The sequence below is a fragment of the Hyla sarda genome, chromosome 4 (genome assembly GCF_029499605.1).
Source record: "Hyla sarda isolate aHylSar1 chromosome 4, aHylSar1.hap1, whole genome shotgun sequence".
In the NCBI taxonomy this organism is placed as follows: domain Eukaryota; kingdom Metazoa; phylum Chordata; class Amphibia; order Anura; family Hylidae; genus Hyla; species Hyla sarda.
The window spans coordinates 279,743,264-279,768,000 of NC_079192.1; the positions used below are offsets into that span (position 1 = coordinate 279,743,264).

At 41.1% G+C, this 24,737-nt stretch overlaps 1 protein-coding gene and 1 long non-coding RNA gene across 2 annotated transcripts in view; one reads left to right on the forward strand and one right to left on the reverse strand.

Moving 5' to 3' along the window:
- On the reverse strand, positions 1 to 24,150 carry LOC130369292 (uncharacterized). The gene is made up of 3 exons (XR_008892715.1): positions 24,016 to 24,150; positions 3,226 to 3,328; positions 1 to 157 (listed from the first exon to the last, which is right to left on the reverse strand). It is a non-coding gene; the product is annotated as an uncharacterized LOC130369292 (long non-coding RNA).
- DUSP6 (dual specificity phosphatase 6) overlaps positions 24,108 to 24,737 on the forward strand; it is a 4,266-nt gene continuing 3,636 nt past the window's right edge. Inside the window, exon 1 of the mRNA XM_056574373.1 lies at positions 24,108 to 24,684. Coding sequence (XP_056430348.1) covers positions 24,285 to 24,684 — 400 coding nt within the window. The 5' untranslated portion in view covers positions 24,108 to 24,284. The remainder of the gene's footprint in view (positions 24,685 to 24,737) is intronic.

Consider the following 24,737-nt stretch of genomic DNA (forward strand, 5'->3'; position numbering starts at 1 on the left):
GTCAGCATTCAGTACTGTCTAGGCACTGATATATTCAGTAGGCTGCACCCTAGGGGTTCTGTGGCCATGTTATCCTTGATGTTCCAGTCACCTTCTAATCCCTTTTGGTATCTTGTTAGTTTCATGGCACAGTCAGCTGTCTACAATTACTGGTTTCCTGTAAGATCAGATTACATAGCTTTCAAGGCCTACTTACGCTGCCCACAAATCAGTCTCTATAATTACAATCCTTAGCTGTGTCCCTACATGGCATAACCTCCGGAAGCAGGTTACATTTTAATTTCTAAATGTAGTATACGCAAGTGCAGGTATAGATTGGGTGGTTTTATTACTTTAGTTTACTTTGGTACCAACAGCTTGTGGTTTACATGGATTTTTTGTCAGTTCCTTTTTTCTAGTTTATTATTAATTTAATAAAAGAAACAGTGACTGTGGATTTTAAGAATAAGATATACATTAATAAAACATATCATTAAAAACTTAAAGGACATCTGCAGCAAAAGACAACTTATCCCCTATCCACAGGATAAGGGATAAGTGTCTGATCGCAGGGGGTCCGACCACTGGGACCCCCGCAATCTCCCAATCGGGGCCCCGTATTGCTGCTATATGTGAGCGGCTAATGTGCGTAGCGTCGACCTCTCTGAGGTTGACGGTACGCCCTCTCCACATACAGTCTATGGGAAAATCGGGGAGTCACGAACGCTGTCTCCCCCTCTCCCATAGAACGACATGGAGGAGGTGTGTCGCCAGCAATTGCAGGGGGTCCCAGCGGATCAAACACTTATAGCCTATCCTGTAGATAGGGGATAAATTGTCTTTTGCTGAAGATGTCCTTTAAAAATATTTTAAATCATGCTGCTTGTGACAAAATGTTACCCTACAATAAGCATTGTGCAACAGAATCTGGATTCATCTCACCAGACAGATTTTTTCCAGAGTTCAATGCTCATTTGCCCACTAGAGTTTTGCCTTTTGTTTCCCTTAGACAGCAATGGCATTCAAATTGGTTGTCTGCTGTTTTAACCCATCTGTGTAAAGGAATGATAAGTAGTGCATTTGTAGATGAAAGTTGTATCAGCAGCATTGTATTCGACTGCAATGTGCTTGACTCTGCCTGTTCTTCAGAATAATACTTGGGACTTAGTAGAGTAGAAATCCAATTTTTCTGGCAGGATTCACCAAATGAGACATGATCATTTAATGCACCAATAGAAGTTTATGAGATATACCATAGGAACAATATGTTTCTGGGCTTTGGAGCCCCTTTTTCAAATAGGATGGAATAAATCCATATGCCATCCCAGGGTAAGGTGCTCCAAAGACCAGAAATGCATTGTGCGTATGGTATATCCAATAAACTTCTATTAGTGATTTACATTTTCATGTCTCTTATGGAGGATGGCACTCTAGTAGGCACTTGGAAGGCTGCATCATCTATTTAATGCCTGTACAGTGGGATCTAAAGTTTGGGCACCCCAGGTAAAAATTTGTATTAATGTGCATAAAGAAGCCTAGGAAAGATGGAAAAATCTCCAAAAGGCATCAAATTACAGATTAGACATTCTTACAATATGTCAACAAAAGTTAGATTTTATTTCCATCATTTACACTTTCAAAATAACAGAAAAATAAAAAGCAACGTTTGCAAAAGTTTGGGCACCCTGCAGAATTTATAGCATGCACTGCCCCCTTTGAGAACAATCCATGACACTGGCAGGTCTCAGTTTTGCAATCATCCTCTGGGAAGGTTTTAAATGCCAAGACTCAAAGGTTTTAAATGCCCAGACTCATCTGACCTTGCCCCAACAATCAGCACCATGGGTTCTTCTAAGCAGTTGTCTAGAAATCTGAAACTAAAAATAGTTGACGCTCACAAAGCTGAAAAAGGCTATAAGAAGATAGCAAAATGTTTTCAGATGTCAATATCCTCTGTTCGGTATGTAATTAAGAAATGGCAGTCATCAGGAACAGTGGAAGTTAAAGCAAGATCTGGAAGACCAAGAAAAATATCAGATGGAACAGCTCGCAGGATTGTGAGAAAAACAATTCATAACCCATGTTTGACTGCACAATCCCTCCAGAAAGATCTGGGAGACACTGGAGTTGTGGTACATTATTCCACTATAAAGAGATACTTGTACAAATATGGTCTTCATGGAAGAGTCATTAGAAGAAAACCTCTTCTGCGTCCTCACCACAAAAATCAGCGTTTGCACTTTGCAAATGAACATTTAGACCAGCCTGATGTATTTTGGAAACAAGTTCTGTGGACCGATGAGGTTAAAATTGAACTTTTTGGCCGGAATGAGCAATGGTACGTTTGGAGAAGAAGGGGAACAGAATTTAATCAAAAGAACCTTTGTCCAATTGTTAGGCATGCTGGTGGATCAATCATGCTTTGGGGTTGTATTGCAGCCAGTGGCACAGGGAACATTTCACGAGTAGAAGGAAAATTGGATTCAATAAAATTTCAGCAAATTTTGGATGCTAACTTGATGCCATCTGTGAAAAAGCTGAAGTTAAAGAGAGGATGGTTTCTACAAATGGATAATGATCCTAAACACACCTCGAAATCCAAGGGGGATTACATCAAGAGGGGTAAACTGAAGGTTTTGCCATGGCCTTCACAATCTCCTGACCTCAACATAATTGAAAATCTATGGATAGACCTTAAAAGAGCAGTGCGTGACAGACAGACCAGAAATCTCAAAGAACTGGAAGACTTTTGTAAGGAAGAATGGGCAAGAATTGAAAGACTCTTGTCTGGCTACAAAAAGCGTTTACAAGCTGTGATACTTGCCAAAGGGGGCAGTACAAGTTATTAATCTGCAGGGTGCCCAAATTTTGCAGATGGCATTTTTTTTCTGTTATTTTGAAAGTGTAAATGATGGAAATAAAATCTAACTTTTGTTGACATATTATAAGAATGTCTAATCTGTAATTTGATGCCTTTTGGAGATTTTTCCATCTTTCCTTGGCTTCTTTATGCACATTAATAATTTTTTTTTACCTGGGGTGCCCAAACTTTTGATCCCCACTGTATATTGGTTCTGTCTGTTCACTACACATTTTTTCCACATAGTGATTTTGCAAGGTAATGAAGGGGTTAAAATATAAGCCCTGGCTAGCCTAGCACTGCTGACCATGTCTTGTGTGAAGTCACTCAGATTTCCCATTCAAATATGAATTTACACACAAGAAACACACAGAAGACTTGCTTACTTGATTTTATGCTGCACTCCGAGGTCACTTGTCTACTTTCCATACAGGGCAGGTGTCTCTAATAAAATGCCTACAGATATCACTAATGTCAGACCATTGGGAGCTATAAGAAAGAGAAGAAAGGCAGTAACTATTAGAGTGCTCTATACATAAAGGGTAATTTAAAGGAAATCCGCTGTACTCTTGAATTGTGTAGAACAGCAGTTGTTAAAGCTTTTCGAGGGTGGACCAAAAAGCAACAAACCTCTTCTGCAAATCCATTCATCTCTGTTTTCCATTCCATTAAATATTGTTTTCCATTTCATTAAATTCTTGACAGAACAGAGCAAGAAAATAGAAAGACAAAGAAGCGATATGTTGCAACTGGGCAGTGAATAAGAATATGTTTCTGGGAAAGAAAATGACTAAGTACGAGGCCGAGCTAATTACCTTGTGCAGTTTTGCCTTTTCTTCCTTCTACCTCATTTAACCTTAGTGAAGAAAGTCCATATCACCCTGTTGTGCAAGAAATGACTCATTCAAGAGTCAGGCCAGTGAGATTTATTAATGAAAATGTAAGATTTATTTTCACGGTAGTTTTTTGCACTGAAGTTATTAAAAATGTATCACTGAGTTTCCATATTCATATGTATGGCAATACTCCTGTGGTATCTCAAACTACCTGTCTCCTGTCATTATAATGTATTGTTTATCCTGTAAATGCTGTCGGATGTTATGAGCCCAATTAAAGGAACTAAATAATTATGAACAATCTTTAAGGTTACACCACGATGTGCAATTTATATTTTGCAATTCCATCTAACAGATTTTTCTTTTTTACATTTTGGTATTTTCCAAATGAGACCACAGCCTAAAGGAGAAGAATCATGCATAAAAGCTTGTCCCCTATCTGCATGATAGTTTAATAAGTTTTATATCAAGGAGGGTCCGACTGCTGGGACCCTCCACGATCTCCTGAATGGGCCCCCTGCTCTCCCTAGGAATGGCCGACCCCCCACAGGAAGCAGCGGCCGACATTCCCTCCACATATGTCTATGGGAGAGCAGGAAATAGGCACATGGCTCTACTGTAGAAATATTTGGAGGGGGTGTCGGCCGCCGCTACATGCAGGGGTCAGCAAGCCCTGTTCCTGGGGAGAGCAAGGGGCCCATGCAGGAGATGGTGGAGGGTCCTACCGGTCGGACCCTCTGCGATCTAAAACTTATTCCTTATCCTTTGGATAGGGGATACATTTGTATGAATGGTATATCTCCTTTAAACTGGGATTACTTAAAAAAGTTTTTTTTTTTTTTTATTACAGGGGTTTTCTAGAATACAATAGTGATGGCCTATGATGTAGCAGTCTATGCATGGCTGTGCCTGGTAGCTTATTCCTATTTACCCCACCATTCATCCTGGTTGAGGATGTTGTACACAGGGCGATTATCAACCAATGGAGCCGATTATTGTGCAATGTAAAAGACCCAGTGATCAGATAATAAACAAGCTAAAGTCCATTCATCATCTGATTACTGGGATCATGCCGAACCAAAAACCATTGTTAGTCGGCCCTATATCTTCCTGTGCAAACAGACCATATGCTACCGACAATTATGTAAGTGAAGTGCCACACCTACAATAGTTGTGCTGTGTGAAGGCTCCTATTAGCAAGCACCTATCGGGGTCTATGTCATAAAAGGGGTAATCTGGTGGAAAGTAGTTTTTTTTCTAATCAACTGGTGGCAGAAAGTTAAACAGATTTGTAAATTACTTCTATATAAAAATCTTAATCCTTCCAGTACTTATCATCTGCTGTATGCTACAGAGGAAGTTGTATCGTTCTTTTCAATCTGACCTCAGTGCTCTCTGCTGACACCTCTGTTCATGTCAGGAACTGTCCAGAGTAGGCGCAAATCCCCATAGCAAACCTCCTCCTCTGGACAGTTCCTAATATGGATAGAGGTGCCAGCAGAGAGCAATGTGGTCAGCCAGAACCATACAACTTCCTCTGTAGTATACAGCAGTTGATAAGTCTTCTTAGGATTAGGATTTTAAAACATAAGCCATTTACAAATCTGTTTAACCTTTGGCACCAGTTGATTTAAAAAAAATGTTTTACACTGTAGTACCCCTTTAACCTGAATAGTTGTTGTTCAATCTGATTGAAGCAATATGCTTTCAGCATCAGGATGATTGTACAACAGCATTTATATGTCTAGGTTTGGCCATGATGCAACAAGTATTTGCCTCACATGTATTTTTCTTGTTCAGTCATAAATTAAATACCACAATTCTAGTATTTATCAGTACATAGCATAGAAAGTGTGAGGTATACAAATTCCAACCTGTCGAGTAGAATTCTGTTATCTGAAACAAATACCGTATTTTTCACCGTATAATACGCACTGGGGGAAAAGTTGGTGCGTTTTATACGGCAAATACACATTTTGCCTGCATTAAAACCCTGTCATATCGTGGCGGTCCCTGTGGCCATCAACGGCCGGGACCCGCGGCTAATACAGGACATCACCGATCGCGGTGATGCCCTGTATTAACTCTTCAGACACGGCGATAAAAGCTGACGTCTGAAGCGAAAGTGAAACTAACCCGGCTGCTCAGTCGGGCTGATCAGGACCACCGCGGTGAAATCGCGGCATCCCGAACAGCTTACAGGACACCGGGAGGGACCCTACCTGCCTACTTGGTGTCCGATCGGCGAACGACTGCTCCATGTCGGGATCCCCTACATTGCCGGCGCTCTCCTTCGTCGTCATCATGTCATCGCGCACGCCGTCCCGTCATCCAATAGGAGCGCCATGCGTAGCAACGTGATGGCGGCGATGGAGAGCGACGATCCCGGGCAGCAGAGACGTTCCGGAGCGACGGGGACACCCCGGGGACGCGGCGACAGCGATGGAGGGCGACATCCAGGGAAGCAGTGACGAGCGGTGACGGGTCCGGAGCGGCAGGGACACGTGAGTATTACCTCCTATACTAGTGGTCTTCAACCTGCAGACCTTCAGATGTTGCAAAACTACAACTCCCAGCATGCCCGGACAGCCAACGGCTGTCCGGGCATGCTGGGAGTTGTAGTTCCGCAGGTTGAAGATCACTGTCCTATCCTTTACATTGCAGGTCCGCAGGTTGAAGATCACTGTCCTATCCTTTACATTGCAGTATTTGGTTCAGAATTTTTTTTTCTAGATTTTTCTCCTTTAACCCCTTAAGGACGCAGGACATAAATGTACATCCTGGTGCGGTGGTACTTAACGCACCAGGACGTACATTTACGTCCTGTGCATAACCGCGGGCATCGGAGCGATGCCCGTGTCATGCGCGGCTGATCCCGTCCGCCATTAACCCCTCAGGTGCCGGGATCAATACAGATCCCGGCATCTGCGGCAGTGCGCGATTTGAATGAATGATCGGATCGCCCGCAGCGCTGCTGCGGGGATCCGATCATTCAGAACGCCGCACAGAGGTCCCCTCACCTTCCTCCTTGAGGCTCCCGGCGTCTCCTGCTCTGGTCTGAGATCGAGCAGACCAGAGCAGAAAATCGCCGATAACACTGATCTGTTCTATGTCCTATACATAGAATAGATCAGTATTAGCAATCATGGTATTGCTATGAATAGTCCCCTATGGGGACTTTTCAAGTGTAAAAAAAAATAAAAAAAAATCTAAAAGTAAAAGTAAAAAAAAAGTGAAAAATCCCCTCCCCCAATAAAAAAGTTAAACGTCCGTTTTTTCCTATTTTACTCCCAAAAAGCGTAAAAAAGAAATTTTATAGACATATTTGGTATCGCCGCGTGCATAAATGTCTGAACTATTAAAATAAAATGTTAATGATCCCGTACGGTGAACGGCGTGAACGAAAAAAAAAAAGTCCAAAATTGCTACTTTTTTAATACATTTTATTTAAAAAAATTATAAAAAATGTATTAAAAGTTTTTTATATGCAAATGTGGTATCAAAAAAAGTACAGATCATGGCGCAAAAAATGAGCCCCCATACCGCCGCTTATACGGAAAAATAAAAAAGTTAGAGGTCATCAAAATAAAGGGATTATAAACGTACTAATTTGGTTAAAAAGTTTGTGATTTTTTTTAAGCACAACAATAATATAACAGTATGTAATAATGGGTATCATTTTAATCGTATTGACCCAGAGAATAAAGAACACATGTCATTTTTACCATAAATTGTACGGCGTGAAAACAAAACCTTCCAAAATTAGCAAAATTGCGTTTTTCTTTTTAATTTCCCCACAAAAAGTGTTTTTTGGTTGCACCATACATTTTATGATATAATGAGTTATGTCATTACAAAGGACAACTGGTCGCGCAAAAAACAAGCCCTCATACTAGTCTGTGGATGAAAATATAAAAGAGTTATGATTTTTAGAAGGCGAGGAGGAAAAAATGAAAATGTAAAAATTTAATTGTCTGAGTCCTTAAGGCCAAAATGGGCTGAGTCCTTAAGGGGTTAAAATTGGGTGCATCTTATATGGCGAAAAATAAGGTACACTTTAATATCATACATGTCAAGGTTATCATCACGTTAGGTCTATGCAGGTTCACACAGCAAACAATCTGATAATTGCCAATAAAGTCAGCAATATGATGTGTTGGCCTTTGCCTGTAGGAGGCCCTTGGATAAATATTCCTACTAAAGGAGAAATTCACATATAAACAGATGTGGATATTTATATATAGACTGTATGTATCTCTATGTTAACTAGGCACTCACAGAGTGGAGGGAGGGACAAGGGGAAGGTTAAAGGGGGTGCAAAATATTGTGGGAAGCACACTAAAATACAATAAACAAACAATATTTTAAAGTATATTTAAATGGAAATCAATGAGGAAATTACAATTTTTGTGTGGATTTTCTGTGTAGTTTTTTTTTCATCTAATGTGCATTTACCCTAAAGTTCCATCCAATCTGTATCCATTAAAGTGGTTATCCAGCATAAGGTGATTTTAGTACTTACCTGGCAGACAGTAATGGACATACTTAGGAAGGATCTGCGCTTGTCTTGGGCTAAATGGCTATGCTGTGAGATTACCAGAACACTGTGGCTAGCTTTCTGTGAACTTGTATTTCCTGTTTTCAGTTTTCTTGTTTGCCTACAAATCCCATGATACCATTTTCCTCCTTCCTACACATCAGCTACCCCACCCATTGAAACATAAATGAGCTGCAGACCTGTGGTTTTCAATCAGGGTGCCTCCAGCTGTTGCATTACTTGCAGATTTCTCTCTCGACCCATTGAAGCAGACAGGCTCCCTGTCATCAGCTGACTAGTGAGTCAGGTCTCGACCACATTGCAAGCTGGTAATAATCCGAGACAGCAGTCATTTTGTATGCTGGTAAAAATAAATATTGGGATGAAAATCACATAAGAATTGTGAGAAAACCGTCACACACAGGTACAGACACTATATTATGAACTACACTAACTTTACAGCCCCTGTAGCATAGTCAAATAAAAAAAATTCCCGGAATACCCCTTTAACTTCTGACATGTAAATACCAAATTTTTTTTTGATTCTTGCATAAACACATTATAAAAGGTCATGATCACATTGTGTACTATGCAATAAGCATCCATATATACAGTAAATATATTAATAACAGTCCAGATTAGGAACAAGATGCTTTGGTGCTGAGCACCACATGACTTTGTTTCCTTCACTGATCCGGGCACATTTATGGCTCAGAGCAATGTTTGTTTCTTTTAGAGTTTCTAGAAGTCATATTAATTCATAACATCAACTGACTCTAATATAATGAATAGCTGATATTATTATGAAACCACCATAACTAGTGAGACTATATTTTCATTGGTTTAAATGATCAAGGATTTACTTTGTCATATATACATTTGATCTACCACAGCATATTATGATTAAATGTACTGTAGCTTCCATCCAAATTGCTATCTAGAACATTTTGTCCTTTCTGGCATTAGAATCTAATTCTTAAACTTTCCTTCTAAGGATAAACCAAACTTTATTAAAATCAGAAGTTTAACTTTAGCTTCTAATGTCAGTGCGCCAAAATTAGAAAGACAAGAAATTACCTACGTTTTGTATTTTTACATTAAACATTTGTCACATTGTGAAGCTCTTGTTTTGAATATCTGATGAGAGAATATTAGAAGATGCACCAATTCTTCCGGAACAATGATAAAGGGTCCCAGAGAAGAATGAAGAAATACACACATTTTTCTGAATTTCAAGGTGACTAGTTTCAAGTGGGCTAAAGTACATTTGAACCAAGTCCACAGGAAACTAATGTGGCAGCATCTTCTGGAACTGTACTTTGTTTTTCTAATAATTAACAGTGACAACATAATGATAATATTTATTAACCTATTAGATTACTACTCATCAGTGCTTTTTACTCATTATAACCTTTATGCATGTTTTACATTAACCTGTCTCAAGAACACAGCTTATTAAAAATGCACCTTTTGTACTCACTGAGGTGCCAGATGCACTTTATTTGGGTTAAATTGGGTATAATGTTGACTAATACTGTATAATACAAAATAATGTATTAAGGGGTTGTACAACTAAAGGTGCCCCTACACCTAAGATAAAAGTTGATAAAAATGACCCATTTTCATTTTAACATTTGGCGTACAGTGAAATTCAACAACAAATGATTTTTTTTTCCAAAGAACACACCCAGAATATTCCCAGAAAGAACATTTCATTCAATGTTATTGATCATGCACTATAAGGCCCCTTTAAATCACTGTAGTTGTCAATATAAACTAAAATGTAAATGTCGCAATCTGTAAAACAATTGTTCATCAGATGATTACTTGTTCAACACTTGTTAAATCATCAGCCTACTTTTATGTAATGTATATGGCCTACTTAAAGGGTACCTCTCATCAAAAAAACTTTTGATATATTATAGATTAATGTATGCAGAATAACTTTACAATTGCATGTTATTAAAAAATATGCTTCTTTCTATTTAATTTTCCACTTTGAAGAAATGACCACTAGGGGTCTCCCTACCAGTCCTGGCAGCAAGCATTTCAGACTCATGCTGGAGTCCTAAACACTACGAGCTGCCAGTCTGCTTTGTTCACAAAGGAGAACACTCAGAGCTGCCAGCCTGCTTTGTTCACAGCCTGTTTGGCTGTGAACAAAGCAGGCTGGCAGCTTTGAGTGTTTAGGACTCCAGCATGAGTCAGAAATGCTTGCTGGCAGGACTGATCGGGAAAAATACAATAGAAAGAAGCATATTTTTCATTAACATGCTATTGGAAAGTTATTCAACATTCATTAATCTAAAATATATCAAAAGTTTATTTGATGAGAGGTACCCTTTAAGTCCAAAACTCTCCAACTAAGTTAACAAAGTTTCCCACAATACTATGCTGTCATATATATCTACCATCCCCCGTTACTTTAGCCGATGACATTACAAACTCTTACTCCTTCATTCCTATTTGAGGTCTTCACCTGTGCTGCACCTATTCTGTAAAACTTACTGCTTCAGACTATTAGACATTCTCGTACCATTGCAGTAGTAAAGACAAACGATGGTCTCTGACAATCTTTCATGGTCTCTGATGGTCTCTGACAATCTTTCATGGTCTCTGATGGTCTCTGACAATCCTTCATAAGGGGAATACAGCTTCAACTTATTATGCATCTCAGCAGCTGACTTTAAAAAGCTCCAAGAGGACATCTAAGATGGTGCCAGTGGCATTGCTAGGGGGGTGCGGACAACACTGGGTGACACTCCCTGAGTGGGGTGACACCACCAAGCGGGAAGTTATCCCATGATGGTATCACCCCAGAAATGCTAGATTCTTAAGCAAAGAAGACAAAAGTTTCCATCAGGTACTGCTGCAGCTCAGTCTTAGTGTGTATTGGACCTAATATGCAGGTGTGGTAACGTACTGCTGTGGTGGACTCAGTGTGAGGTGCATCTTCAATGGAACACCTGAACATATAATCCAATGCAAGACTCTTGCAGTAGAGAAATGAATCGCACTCACCACGTTTGAAGTCCCAGTTTGGGAAGTTGTTTTATTCCATAAGTGCTAGTGCAGACATTACAGCATAATGTACGACCATGGAGCGGGGAGTGAGAGTAGCCGCTCTATGACGCAGGGGCGCACCACAGGTGGCAACTAGTTTCGCGTCAGCCGGCGCTTCTTCCGGCCAGGTGTGTGCACACACCTGGCCGGAAGAAGCGTCAGCTGACGCGAAACTAGTTGCCACCTGTGGTGTGCACCTGCTTCTGAGAGCGGTTGCTCTCACTCCCCACTCCATGGTCGTACATTATGCTGTAATGTCTGCACTAGCACTTATGGAATAAAACAACTTACCAAACTGGGACTTCAAACGTGGTGAGTGCGATTAATTTCTCTACTTCAAGAGTCTCACCCCAGAAATGCTTTACTGCCACTGCGTCGCTGAGGCAGTACACTAGAATGGTGGAGCGGGAGATGTCAGCTCCAGCTCCACCATTCACTCTCACACGCTGTAAGCACTTCATACTCGCATCGTGTGAGCCACTGGGACGTGATGCCCAGCAGGCTGGCTGCCCAAGATCACATCCCCACAGCTCACACACTGTGGGCATGGAGAGAGGGAGAGAGCTGCTAGTGGGAATGTGGATTAGGTGAGTATAATAGTTTTTTTTCTATGTTTTGGGCACTATGACACAGGGAATTATTACAACTTGAAGGACATTATATGTGAGGGGCACATGATGGGGCATTTCTTGTTAGGGCCAAATGACAGGGGGCATTTTTTGTGAGGGGCACATTACAGTGGGCATTTTTTTGTGGGTGGCACATGACAGGGGGTATTTTTTGTGAGGAGCACAGGACAGGGGGCATTATTATTATGTAGGGGGTAGAGTGGGCATTATTATTTTTTCGGGGCACAGGACAGGGGACATTATTATATTTTACATGTGGGGGCACAGAAGGGGCTAAATACTATATGTGAGGGGCACAGAGTGTTTTGAATTTCAGAGGTATGGTGTATATTATAAGGAAATCCTGGGGTTTTATGGTTTTTATGGGCCACAATATGTGGCAATATTGTATTCAGAGGGTGCACTGTAAAACAAGATTTTCAAAGGGTGCAGTGTGTAGTAGTATTATATTCAGACGGTAAAGTGTGTGGTAATATGTGTAGAGGGTACAGTTTGTGGCAGTATTATATTCAGAGGTGTGGTAGTCCTATATTCAGAGAGTGCAGTGTGTAGTAGTATTATATTCAGAGAGCGCAGTGTGCGGCAGGTCTATGTATTTAGAGGGTGCAGTGTGAGGTATTATATTGAAAGGGTACAATGTGTTTATATTTAGAGAGTGCAGTGTGTGGTAGTATTATATTTAGAAGGTACAGTGTGTGGTAGTATTATATTCAGAGGGCAGTGTTATATTAATTGTTGTTTACATATAGAGGATCAGAATGCGCTGTCAAAGTGAGGAGCCAATGCCATCACTGGACACCAAGTTCTGTAGAGAGAAGATTTAGCTGGAACAAGTCCTGGTGGTATGTACCATCTAAATTAGATAAGGAAAGGCTATAGAAGTCACTGATATTATGTATTCTGCCTCACTATGTCCCATCAGTGTTGTAGTCACCTGTAAGTTCTGCAGTGATGATATGATGATAGGTGAAACAACAACTCCCAGCATACCCTTACCGCTACTTAGATAGTACTGGGAGCTGGAGTTTAAAATGGTAAAATCTTCTCTAGCACTGTCCCACTCTGTGGCAACTGGTATATTTGATTATTATTAAACCAACCCCAGCAACACCACTGGATGGCGCTGACGTGCCTACACCAAGGGACTCCTTTTTTGGCCTGCCACAGTGCTGCCTATTTGCTCCTGCCTATTTCCCTACCTATTCAAGTTAATGGGTAGCAAAATCAGCTGAATTTTGCTACCCAATGGGTAAAAAAAAATAACACAGCAGCATATACGCAGAAAAACACGGCATGTGTGACTCTACCCTAAAGAGAAGCTTACAGCTGCTTCACCTGCACTAAACCCAAGCCCAGGGTTTTATTGTAAGTCAACTGGATTAAAATGAGGTATAATTTCTTGGGATCAGTGGTCTGCGTGGAGCGCTTTGTGGAAGGGCACTATAACTGTCAGTTTCGCTTTAAGAGGAGGCATAGTAAATAAATTAGAGAAAAAGAAATTCTGAAGAATAGAGAATATATAAACAACTGCATTTATAATATTAATATACACATGCCTATAAAATGTATCAGCCATAAGGCAGTTTTTTATTCCTGTAGGGCTTTAAAGGTTGTAGTACAGAAATCTAGTTCTATAAACTTCTTGGTAATAAGTTTGCAGTCTTATTAAGTCAAACTAGGTTGACACCTCAGCCCTTTGCATGTGTGTACTGTATGTACATAGAGCTACAAAGACTCAGTGTGACATATTTCTTGTCCTTGGAACAAATGTTCTAGTTGAGATTTTAAAGCAAATACTGTTATAGCCATATATGGATTTTATTTCCATGAAATTCCACCTTCACGTCTGCCATGTAAGTACACAGATTTATTTTACCAGTCTTCTGCTGTGTACACTACATGTCACGTACAAACAGAATTATATTGCCATACACCCTTCTATTATTAGGACCATTCTGATTTGTATACAGTTATTCCTTCCCTCTCTCATTCATAAAATATAAGAACTGCAGACCTACAGAAATGCAGAAAGTTCTACCAGCTTGTCTGCCACATCTCAAGTGGAGTTTATAAATGTATGGGAGATTCCTTAAATAATAGTAATAATTATTTAATACATATTTATATGGCTTAGGTGCCATAAAAACAAACAACAAGTGATACTGTCCTCTTTCCATACCACACAGTTGCCGATTTGATACTCCCAGTCCCTGGTCGTCAGTGTGTTTTTTTTCTGGAAGAAGTGAGAACTTCATATTATATAGGTAAATAAAGACCACCAGGGCACTGAGCAGGAGATTGCGGGAGGTCCCAGCGGTTGGGCCATCTGTGACCAGACATCTATTCCCTATCCTGTGGATAGGGGATAAAATGATAAGGGGGATAAAATGATAAAATGTTAAGGAGTATTTCCATCCAGGACATGTTTGGCATAATCCAGGCTATGCCATAAATGTCTGAGGTATGTAGGTCCTACCTCTGGGATCTGCATCTATCTTGAGACAAAGTGCCCTTTGCAGGAATAAAGGGGGCCTTCTGCAGCTCCCCTTGGCCATCCTTAAATCATGATTTTAGGAAGGGGTTTCAAGAAGGTACAAACACTTTAATGTTTGTATTGCTTTTAGAACCAGAAGTATTGGACAGACAAAAGCATTCAAACTGAAAACTTTCTAGTTTAGCACTCAGAAGCAGTGGCCATAAAAGTGTGGTCTGCAACATTCATTCTGGGGACAAATATGTTCCATTTTCAGTATCGATAATCGACAGCTTCACTGCTCCAAGGGATTTTTCCGGCGCAGAAGGACCTCGATACAAGCAATGTACATCAATTTCATTCAGTGCTGTATAGCGTGTTTATTACACTATAGAACAATGCGTTTCAAGGCCTGAACTGGCCTCTTCATCAGGTTCATACACGAATAAAAAACTATGCACAAATATATAGGTAACCAACAGACCATAACATGCAGTATTTCCGCTTGAACCGGAACTATTTAGCCCAGGTGAAGCATTAGCATAGATTCAATTACAAAAGGTAATGATCTTATTGCAACAGTTAGTATAAATACCTAAAAAAAAACACACACCTATAGATCACAAACAAATATAGCATCTCAAAAATATATAAATTATACAAAAATTTAAAAGAATTAGTAAAAGCATGTACCCCCTTCATTGCATAACAAGACTGCGTTTTCTATGGTTTCTAAATGTAATCAGAGGATTTTTTGGAAGTTGATCCTTTAACACTGGGTCACATTTTAATATTGGCCTATGTTTAGAAAGTATTCTGCATATCTTTCGAGAGGCACAACTGTATGTAGTTAATATATTGTGTTTAGTATTTTTTTGTAGACATTTGGTTTATTTTTAGGAACAATTAGATGTTTTTGTTCCAGTAGACATGTCCTTTTGCATGCCTCTGTTAATATCCATTTAGGGTAACCTTTTTCCCTCATTCTCCTTTGCAGGATACGAGAATGCAGTTCAAAATCTGCAACATCTGTGCAATTCTTAGGAATTCCTAAATATTGTCCACATGGGACATTACGTAGCCATTTCTGGTAATGGCAACTTTGATAATCCAAAAAGCTGTTAACATCAACAGACTTGAAGTACGTTTTCGTTTGAATGTGTCCATCATTGGGTTTTGTTAGTTCCAATTCCAAGAATTGCAGATGTTTCAGAATAATGTGTGGTGAAACATAACCCCCAGTCATTTTTACTCAGAAAAGCAACAAACTCCAAAGCTTGTTCATGTGTCCCTGTCCAAACGATAAACAAATCGTCTATAAAACACCTATAGTAAAAGATAAAATCTTGAAATAATGAAGGCTGTGCGATGTATTGGGACTCGAAATGCCGCATAAATAAATTAGCATAACTTGGGGTGAATCGAGTCCCCACCGAAGAGCCTTTTATCTGGCGATAAATTTGACCATTAAATGAAAAAATATTATGATCTTAAAATAAACTGTATACCCTCCAATAAAAACTAAATTTGATCAGCACTCAATAATTCACAACAGACAAGAAATGTGCAACAGCTTGCAAACTTGAGGTGCTCTGAATATTTTAATAAAGTGCAGACACGTGTTAAAAAAGAAAAATGTATAGATAGATTTAAACTACCCAACTCTTTGGTCAATTGCATATAATCTTTTAAGTAATCAAGAAGATTAATTACATAAGGCTGGAGAAAGAGATCTATATTATGTGACAAGTGACTGGTAATTGACCCGATCCCTGAAATATTTGGGTGAGTGGATTAGCAGTACACTTGTGCACCTTGAGAAAATAATAAAAGGTAGCCAACTGATAGATAAATAGGCACTTCTGTCTAAAATAACAATCCCACCACCCCTTGTCAGTGGGACGTGTAATGATATGAAGAATAGACTGTAATGACTTGATACCTTTCCGCTCAAGGGGGGTTAGGTTGTCACCTAATTACGATACTTCTGTACTAATACTCCAAAAATCATTTGCCATCATAGTATAGAATGTTTCCAAGTATTCTCCACGATGGTGGATAGGATAAAACTGGGATATCGGTTTAACGTCCACATGCACAGCAAGATCAGGTACACTATCAGTGTCATTACATCACGTTTTCAGGATCGGCAAGGGTCCCAGTCACACCCCCACTGATCTGATTGTTATCTCCTATTCTGTGGATAGCTTAATGAGATGAGAAAACCCCTTTAAATCATACCTGTTGTTTCAGATGCTGTAACTTTTCTCTTGTTGTATGTACATAAAGGTTAGCACTATTTCTGACCATTATGTAACTTGCATATGCCATTTTTCACCAGATTTCTGCTCTGCAGGCTTCATATGTAGTTTTAAGTTGTCCCTGAGCCAGTGGGTGAAGCCTAGCACTAGCTGGCGTTTAAAAATTAGAATATCTGAACATTTATGAGACGTGAGATTGCAAGGTGATCGAAAAATTTCAATGGCTCTAGGCCTTTTTTTTTTTTAGAAACATGAGGTTTGCTGGTATCATTCAAATGTTTTGGCATTAAGGTTACGTTCACATGTACAGGATCCTGCGCATATTTGCTGCGCAGGATTTGTAACTGCAGATTAGAAGCTGTGCTCAGTCATTTAGTTTACATTGAAATCTGCTGCAGAAAATCCTGTGCATCAAATCTGCGTACGTGTGAACGTATCCTAAAGCGGTATTCCAAGAGTCTGAACTTTTAAGCTATGTGCCACTGATGCCAGGTTATGTATGGTGTCAATTGTATTATCTGTCTTGGGTGGATCATGCCCTTTTTTGTATTTTAATCTTTTTTACGGCAGATTGAACCATACTGTCCAAAAAAACATTGATCTATGCATGTGAATGAGTAAGGAGAGGTAATCTCTCATAAAATACCTATAAGCTGCTGCAGTGCACTTTGTGTTTTAAATCACTTGGTTTATTTAGTTCACTTTAATAGATTTATAATATTTTAACCCCTTAGGGACTCTAATTTTCACCTTAAGGACTCAGCAAAATTTAGTTTTAGCATTTTCGCTTTTTCCTCCTTCCTTTCTAAAAATCATAACACTTTCAATTTTGCACCTACAGACCCAAGGGCTTGTTTTTTGCATCAGCAATTGTACTTTGCAATGACATCACTTATTTTAGAATATAATCTGAAGTGAAACAAAAAAAAATATTATTTGTGGGGTGAAATAAAAAACAAACGCCATTTTGTAATTTTGAGGGCTCCCGTTTCTACGCAGTGCAATATTTGGTAAAAATGAAACCTTATCTTTATGCTGTAGGTCCATACGGTTACAGGTATACCCAATTTATGTAGGTTTTATTTTATTTTAATACTTAAAAAAATTATAACTACATGCACCAAAATTTGTATGTTTAAAATTGGCATCTTATGACCCATATAACTTTTTTATTTTTCCGTTTACAGGGTGGTATGAGGGCTCATTTTTTGCACGCCATCGACCATGTGGTTTAGCTAACCTAATATTTTAATAGTTCGGCCATTTATGCACGCGGCGGTACCACATATGATTATTCTTATTCTTTATTACATTATTTTATTTAAAAAAATTGGAAAAGGGGGTGATTTAAACTGTTAATAGGGAAGGGGTTAATGAACTTTAACCTCTTCAGGATGTGGGGCATATGCATACGCCCTGCATCCCGAGTCTTTAAGGACGTAGGGCATATGCATACGCCTGTGGGAATTCCGGTCCCCGCCGCTAGCCGGTTGGGGACCGGACCGGGATGCCTGCTGGAATCATTCAGCAGGCATCCCGACACATCGCCAAGGGGGGTCCTGAGCGATCGCAGAAAACTGCCATGTCAGCGATCGCAGAAATTTGCATGTCAATTCAGACTTGCGATTTTCTGCTATTCCAGGCTGATCGGGTCTCTGGTTACCTGATCACCCGGAAAATAGGGATGATCGGAGCTGTCAGTGACAGCCTCAATCATCCTGAGGGATAGGAGCAAGGTCCCAGTGCTGCGATCTCCTCCTATCCCCTGCCATTGGTCAGAACTGATTCTGACCAATGGCAGCGCAGGACAGTGGGTTGGCAACCCCCCGTTCTGCCCACCCCTGGATGTCAGGCAGAATGGGGGGAAAAGATGGAGGACGGTAATTGGAGGAGAAGATGTGCGGGATACCCCTGTATCGCCCGTCATTACGCACAGAGCGAACTCGCTCTGTGCAGTAATGATGGCGGGGTGCCGCAGTGGCGATCCCCGGGGTCCCCAGCAGCGGGACCGCGGCGATCTAACATCTTATCCCCTATCCTTTGGATAGGGGATAAGATGCCAGGGGCGGAGTTAATAAAATAAAAAAAGTACACTTTTTTTTTGTAGCCCATAGGGGGCTAAAACATGCAATCTTCTGATTGCATACACTGATCAGTGTTTTGTCATTGCAAAGCACTGATCAGTGTAACCGGCGCTCAGTACCCTACATAATGCCACTTGGGTGCCCTGCATAGTATGTGTGAGTATGTAAGTGTGTTGAGGGAAAACAGTAGGTGATAGGGTGGTGCTGGGTAGGTTATCCCCCCCCCCCCCATTAGGTAGATAACCCCAGTAGGTAAATAACTACCCCTAATAGATATCAGCTCCCCCACCTAGTAGATAAGCTGGTGGGTAGTTAACACCCCCCCCCCCCCCCCAATAGGTAGGCAGATAATAAAACAGTAGTTGAGTATGAATTCTGCATGTGGTGTTTTTTCATATGGTATTGTTGCTGGAACTTTCAACGCATATTCTAAACTGCAAAGTTATGGTAGAAATGACACATGAATGAATTTTAAAATGTTCTATACAGTGCTTATAAAGGGCTTTAGGCCTGCGAACTTCCTACTTTTACAGAATAACTTTTACAGAATGTCACCAATCTTACCACGTACAGAGAAATAGAAATTCAGTATGAATATTTCCATAAAGTAACTTGATTTTATGGATCCAATGTTATCTTCAGCAATCATTATTGAGAAAAAAAAACAAACAACAATCTCCCTGAAAAGTTGCCAATCTGCCAGAAGGTCTTCAGATGCTCAAGTGTTCTTATTGTATAAATGATTAATGCTGATACTACATTGAAGGAGCCTTTGATTCAGTTTCAATTGCATAAGTGACCAGTCAGCTCCTAATCCACTAACACACATTTATCTTGGCTGTGCATTAGATTATCTACTGCTATTACATCAGAAAATAGGACATTTCCTGTCTGGACTAGAGAAAAATAGCTGAACCTTCTTCCTTTCAATTCATAACATTTCATTAATGTATCAACGCACAGTTTAGCCTCCTGCCAGGTTATGCAAATCTTCATTATGCAGATTAGGAGGTTTATTGAAGGATTTGTAAAATGCTACACAATATGTAAGAAAAATAACTTGTTGTTACACCAATAAGCAATGACTACATTTGTTATATTGCTACATTTAGGATTGTTTTATTGATGTACAGTGGTCCCTCAACATACGATGGTAATCCGTACCAAACGGACCATAGTTTGTTGAAACCATCGTATGTTGAGGGATACGTGCAATGTAAAGTATAGGACAGTGGTCTACAACCTGCGGACCTCCAGATTTTGCAAAACTACAACACCCAGCATGCCCGGACAGCCAACGGCTGTCCGAGCATGCTGGGTGTTGTAGTTTTGCAACATCTGGAGGTCTGCAGGTTGTAGACCACTGTTAGAGGAAGTTGTACTCACCTGTCCCCGCCGCTCCGGACAGTCACCGCTGCCCTGGATGTCGCCGTCCATCGCTGTCGCCGCGTCCCCAGGGTGTCCCCGACGCTCCGGTAAGGCCCCTGCTTCCCCGGCATCAACGCACTGCGTCGCCACCATCACGTCGCTACGCACGCCGCTCCTATTGGATGACGTGATGGCGTGCGCAGCGACGTGATGACGTCGATGGAGAGCGCCGACGATGCAGGGGATCCCGAAGAGGACACGCCGGAGCCCCGAGGACAGGTAAGTGATCGTCAGCACACGGGGCACCTTAAACGGCTATCCGGCAGCTGAAGCAGTCAGTTGATGCTGCCTTCAACATGCGATGGCCTCTGAGAGGCCATCGCATGTTGAAATTATCGTATGTCGGGGCCATCGTAGGTCGGGGGGGGTCACTGTATTTTTATGTACCGAGGTAACATAATTCCAGTGAATCACATAGCTGGTCTGGTTTAGATTTGTATGTATGATCAATTATTCCAACAAGGAACAACATTTCTATCTTACTTACATGGGTCAATTAAAATTATGAACGCCTCTCATTGTTTGCCTTGGACCAATAATTGCCATAAAGGGGAATTCCAGTTATGGCAATTCCTTTTGACATGTCAATGAGCTATCTCCAAAGTCAAGGGGTGTGTGCAATGTGTTTTAGAAAGGGAGGAGGGAAGTGTCAAGGCCATTAACATGGACACACTTGCATGGAACAAGCGTACACAAAGCTGCCAGACAACTCAGACATCATCCTATCTCCCCACAAACAAAAGGGGCTGTCAGACTTTCAGAGACCTATGAAAATTGCCAACTAGAGGAGCTTGGGCCAATGGGACCCATTGAAAAATTTGCTGCCACTTGGGGACCCAATCAACTGCACAGCCTAACCCCATACTCATTGACGGAGATCGTTAAGTACCTACCTGACGGGCTTGCTCTACCACCTGGACACTGGATCCTCTAGACACAGCAATAGCGCACAAGATTCTTGATGGCCATGACCCCCATCTGAGGACTGAGCCCTTTTATCAAACCCTGCCAGTAGTGCATTGAGGATATACTCCAGCCCCTAGAGGTTTACCTCCTTAATGGACCTTGTATTAATGCTGTCACCATACTGGACCCTGATTTGATAAAAACATATTGGATTTATAAAAAAAAATAAAAAATTAACATAAAAAATAAACATTTTAAAAAGCGTCAGGGGGCTTTAAAAACAAAGCATACTCACCTCATCTGATCCCCCGGCATAATCACTTTTGCTTCCTGATACATGTTGACCCTGCAGAAACTGCCCACAGTTAATTACTGTACACAGTGGTGATCCTCTTTGACCATTCACTTGAGTGGTTATTTCCTGTAGGGTTGACATGTCACAGGACCAGGACCAGGGAGACATCCAAATGGCAACGGTGGGGGATCAGGGCAGGTGAGTGTATTTTTTTGTTTTTGTTTTTTTCTAGCATTCTTACTAGCATTTAATCACAAACTTTACCAATATCATTTTGTCACATGCATCTGTCAGAAGAGCATTGTAACTGGATTTCCCCTTTAAAGGGATTATCCAGGATTGAAATTAACATCACTACGTTCTTGGAAAAACAGCTCCACCCTGTCTTTAGGTTGCGTGTGGTTTTACAACTCCTTTCAGTTCAATGTAATTAAGCTGCAATACCACACACAAACTGAGGACAAGGGTGGCACTGTTTCTGGATTGGGGATTTTTCACCAAGAAAGGATGCAAGTTACCAAAAAATGTTACCACTATGTTAAAGTAGAATATGTCACGAAAAAACATTCTCGGAATCAGAATGATAACTAAAAGCATTCCAGAGTTATTAATGTTTAAAGTGACAGTGGTCAGAACTGCAAAAAATGGCCGGGTCCTAAGGTGTAAAATGGCTGGGTCCTTAAGGGGTTAATTAAACCGCACGGTGCATGGCATATGCGCAAAAAAATTCCAAAGTCCAAAATAACGTATTTTTGGTCGCTTTTTATATCATGAAAAAATGAATAAAAAGCAATCAAAAAGTCTGATCAATACAAAAATGGTACCGCTAAAAACGTCAGATCCCGGCACAAAAAATTAGCCCTAATACTGCCCCATACGCAGAAAAATAAAGTTATAGGGGTCAGAAGATGACAATTTTTAAACATATAAATTTCCGTGCATGTATTTTAATCGTATGGACCTACAGAATAAATATAAGGTGTTATTTTTACTGAAAAATTTACTGCATAGAAACGGAAGCCCCCAAAAATTAATAATTCCATTTTTTCTTCAATTTTGTCGCACAATGATTTTTTTTCCCGTGTCGCTGTAGATTTTTGGGTAAAATGATTGATGTCAATACAAAGTAGAATTGGTGGCGCAAAAAATAAGCCATCATATGGATTTTTAGGTGCAAAATTGAAAGAGTTATGATTTTTTAAAGGTGAGGAGGAAAAAATGAAAGTGCAAAAACCGAAAAACCCCGAGTCCTTAAGGGGTTAAAGCAGTGGTCACTGATTGATCACGTGCGACTTACTGTAAAATGTCGCAATAATGTAGCTAGGGACAGATTTAGCAGTCATTACAGGGCAAGTCAACCCTGCCCTCTAGAACTCTATGAGACAACTTCACTAAGGTCTGTGTGATACATTTGTCGCACGGCTGCCACTTTTCAGCAACATTTAAGGCTGCATTCACATCTTGTTTTTGCAATACGGTTCCCGAAACAGGTTTTAGTGAAGAAAAAAAAAGGCATGGAACCGTATTGCAAACCGTATGTATAGACATTTAATAAAAAACTGTATGCCAGCCATAGCATCCGGTTGTGTACGTTTTGCATCATTTACGGTTTTATCCGTTTTTTTTCCCCGTTTCCAAAACTGTAGTGTACTACGGTTTTATGTCTGGGTGAAAAATCGGATACAACCTGTATGTTTTTTTTTTTTTATTTATTTTTTTTAAATGGTGGTCTATGGAAACTGTACCGAACCATATGTTCGTACGGTTCCATCTGGTTTGCACAATATGGTTTAGCAGTTTGCACATGCTCAGTGCGCGCCAAAAAGTTCTTCCCGCAAATAGAACAAGAACTTTAATTTAATTAAGGATAAACATAAAACTGTATCCGTTTTTCCCCAAAAAAACGTATTCAAACGAACATCAGTTTTCAAACCGTATAGTTTAAAACTGTAGAGAGGTCTATACGGTTGTATACAGTTCGTTATGGTTTTGAGACCCTTTTTTTTTTTATAAAAACCTGATACCATATTGCAAAAACGAGACTAAAGTAGAGCAGTGATTCATCAAAGTCCGCGTGCTGTTTGATAAATTTGGCGCACTGCGGAAAACAAAATCACCAGAAAAAAAAAATGCACCCCTTCCCAATTCTTCAATAGAAATCCCTGAGTCACATGAAGAAAGAAACAGGTCTTGAAATGTGGAATATGCAGGGGATGGAATGCCAGAAAAATACGACTATACTAATATACTAATAAAATAAAGAATACAAAAAGCTCATCTCGGAATTGAAAGCTGAAGGGGCAGTTTGTTGTGGTGTTTAAACAAAAAGAAACAAGAAACAAAAGAAAACGCCAAAGAAAAGCAGCGTGTGCGAGTCCTGGCTGTGTCGGAGCGGGCAGCATTATGGCGGGCAGCACTACGGCGGGCAGCATTATGGCGGGCTGCACTACGGCGGGCACACATTCCTGCACACACACACTTCCTCCCGGGAAGGTTTAGTCCAGACGTGGTGATAAGGAGCCGCTCCCCTCCCCCACTCTCCTTCCTTCCTCTCCCCCCTCCCCTCCGGGGCCGCTGCTGCTTGTTTGCACTCGGCTGATCCACAGCGGAAATTCCTTTCCGTTTTTGTGAATGACAAACTCATTAACAATTCATCAACACAACCTGTTCCAGCCGGCCCGTCTCCAGGGCAACGAGCGCTCGGGCGCCTGTGATTGGTCGGCGCGCACAATGTATCCATTGAGACGTTGGCTGTTTGTATCCATTCAGTAGCTGCAGCCTGTGGCTGGGCCGAGCGGAGCTGATTGATCACACAGAGGGCGAGGCGCGGGAGACGCCGCCACCATTCACTCCGGCTCCATTGACAAGGAAAGAGGCCGCTCCAACACTCAGCCCTCCCGTTCTCCAGCCGCGCTCCTCTGCCCCGCTCCTCAATGATAGACAAGCTCAGACCCGTGCACCTCACGGCAGACATGGCGGTCAGCAAGTCGGTGGCCTGGCTGAACGAGCAGCTGGAGCTGGCCAACGAGCGCCTCCTGCTCATGGACTGCAGACCGCAGGAGCTCTACGAGTCGTCCCACATCGAGGCGGCCATCAACGTCGCCATCCCGGGGATCATGCTGCGCCGCCTCAAGAAGGGCAACCTGCCCATACGGTCACTGTTTGCCCGCGGCGAGGACCGGGACACGTTCGCCCGGAGATGCGGTTCAGACACCGTCATCCTGTACGACGAGAGCAGCAGCGAGTGGAATGAGAACACGGGCGGGGAGACGGTGCTCGGGCTCCTCATGAAGAGGCTCAAGGACGAGGGCTGCAAGGCGTACTACCTGGAAGGTGAGCGGGCACCGAGCTGGGCCACATGGGCTGCATCAGGGGGGCCACATGGG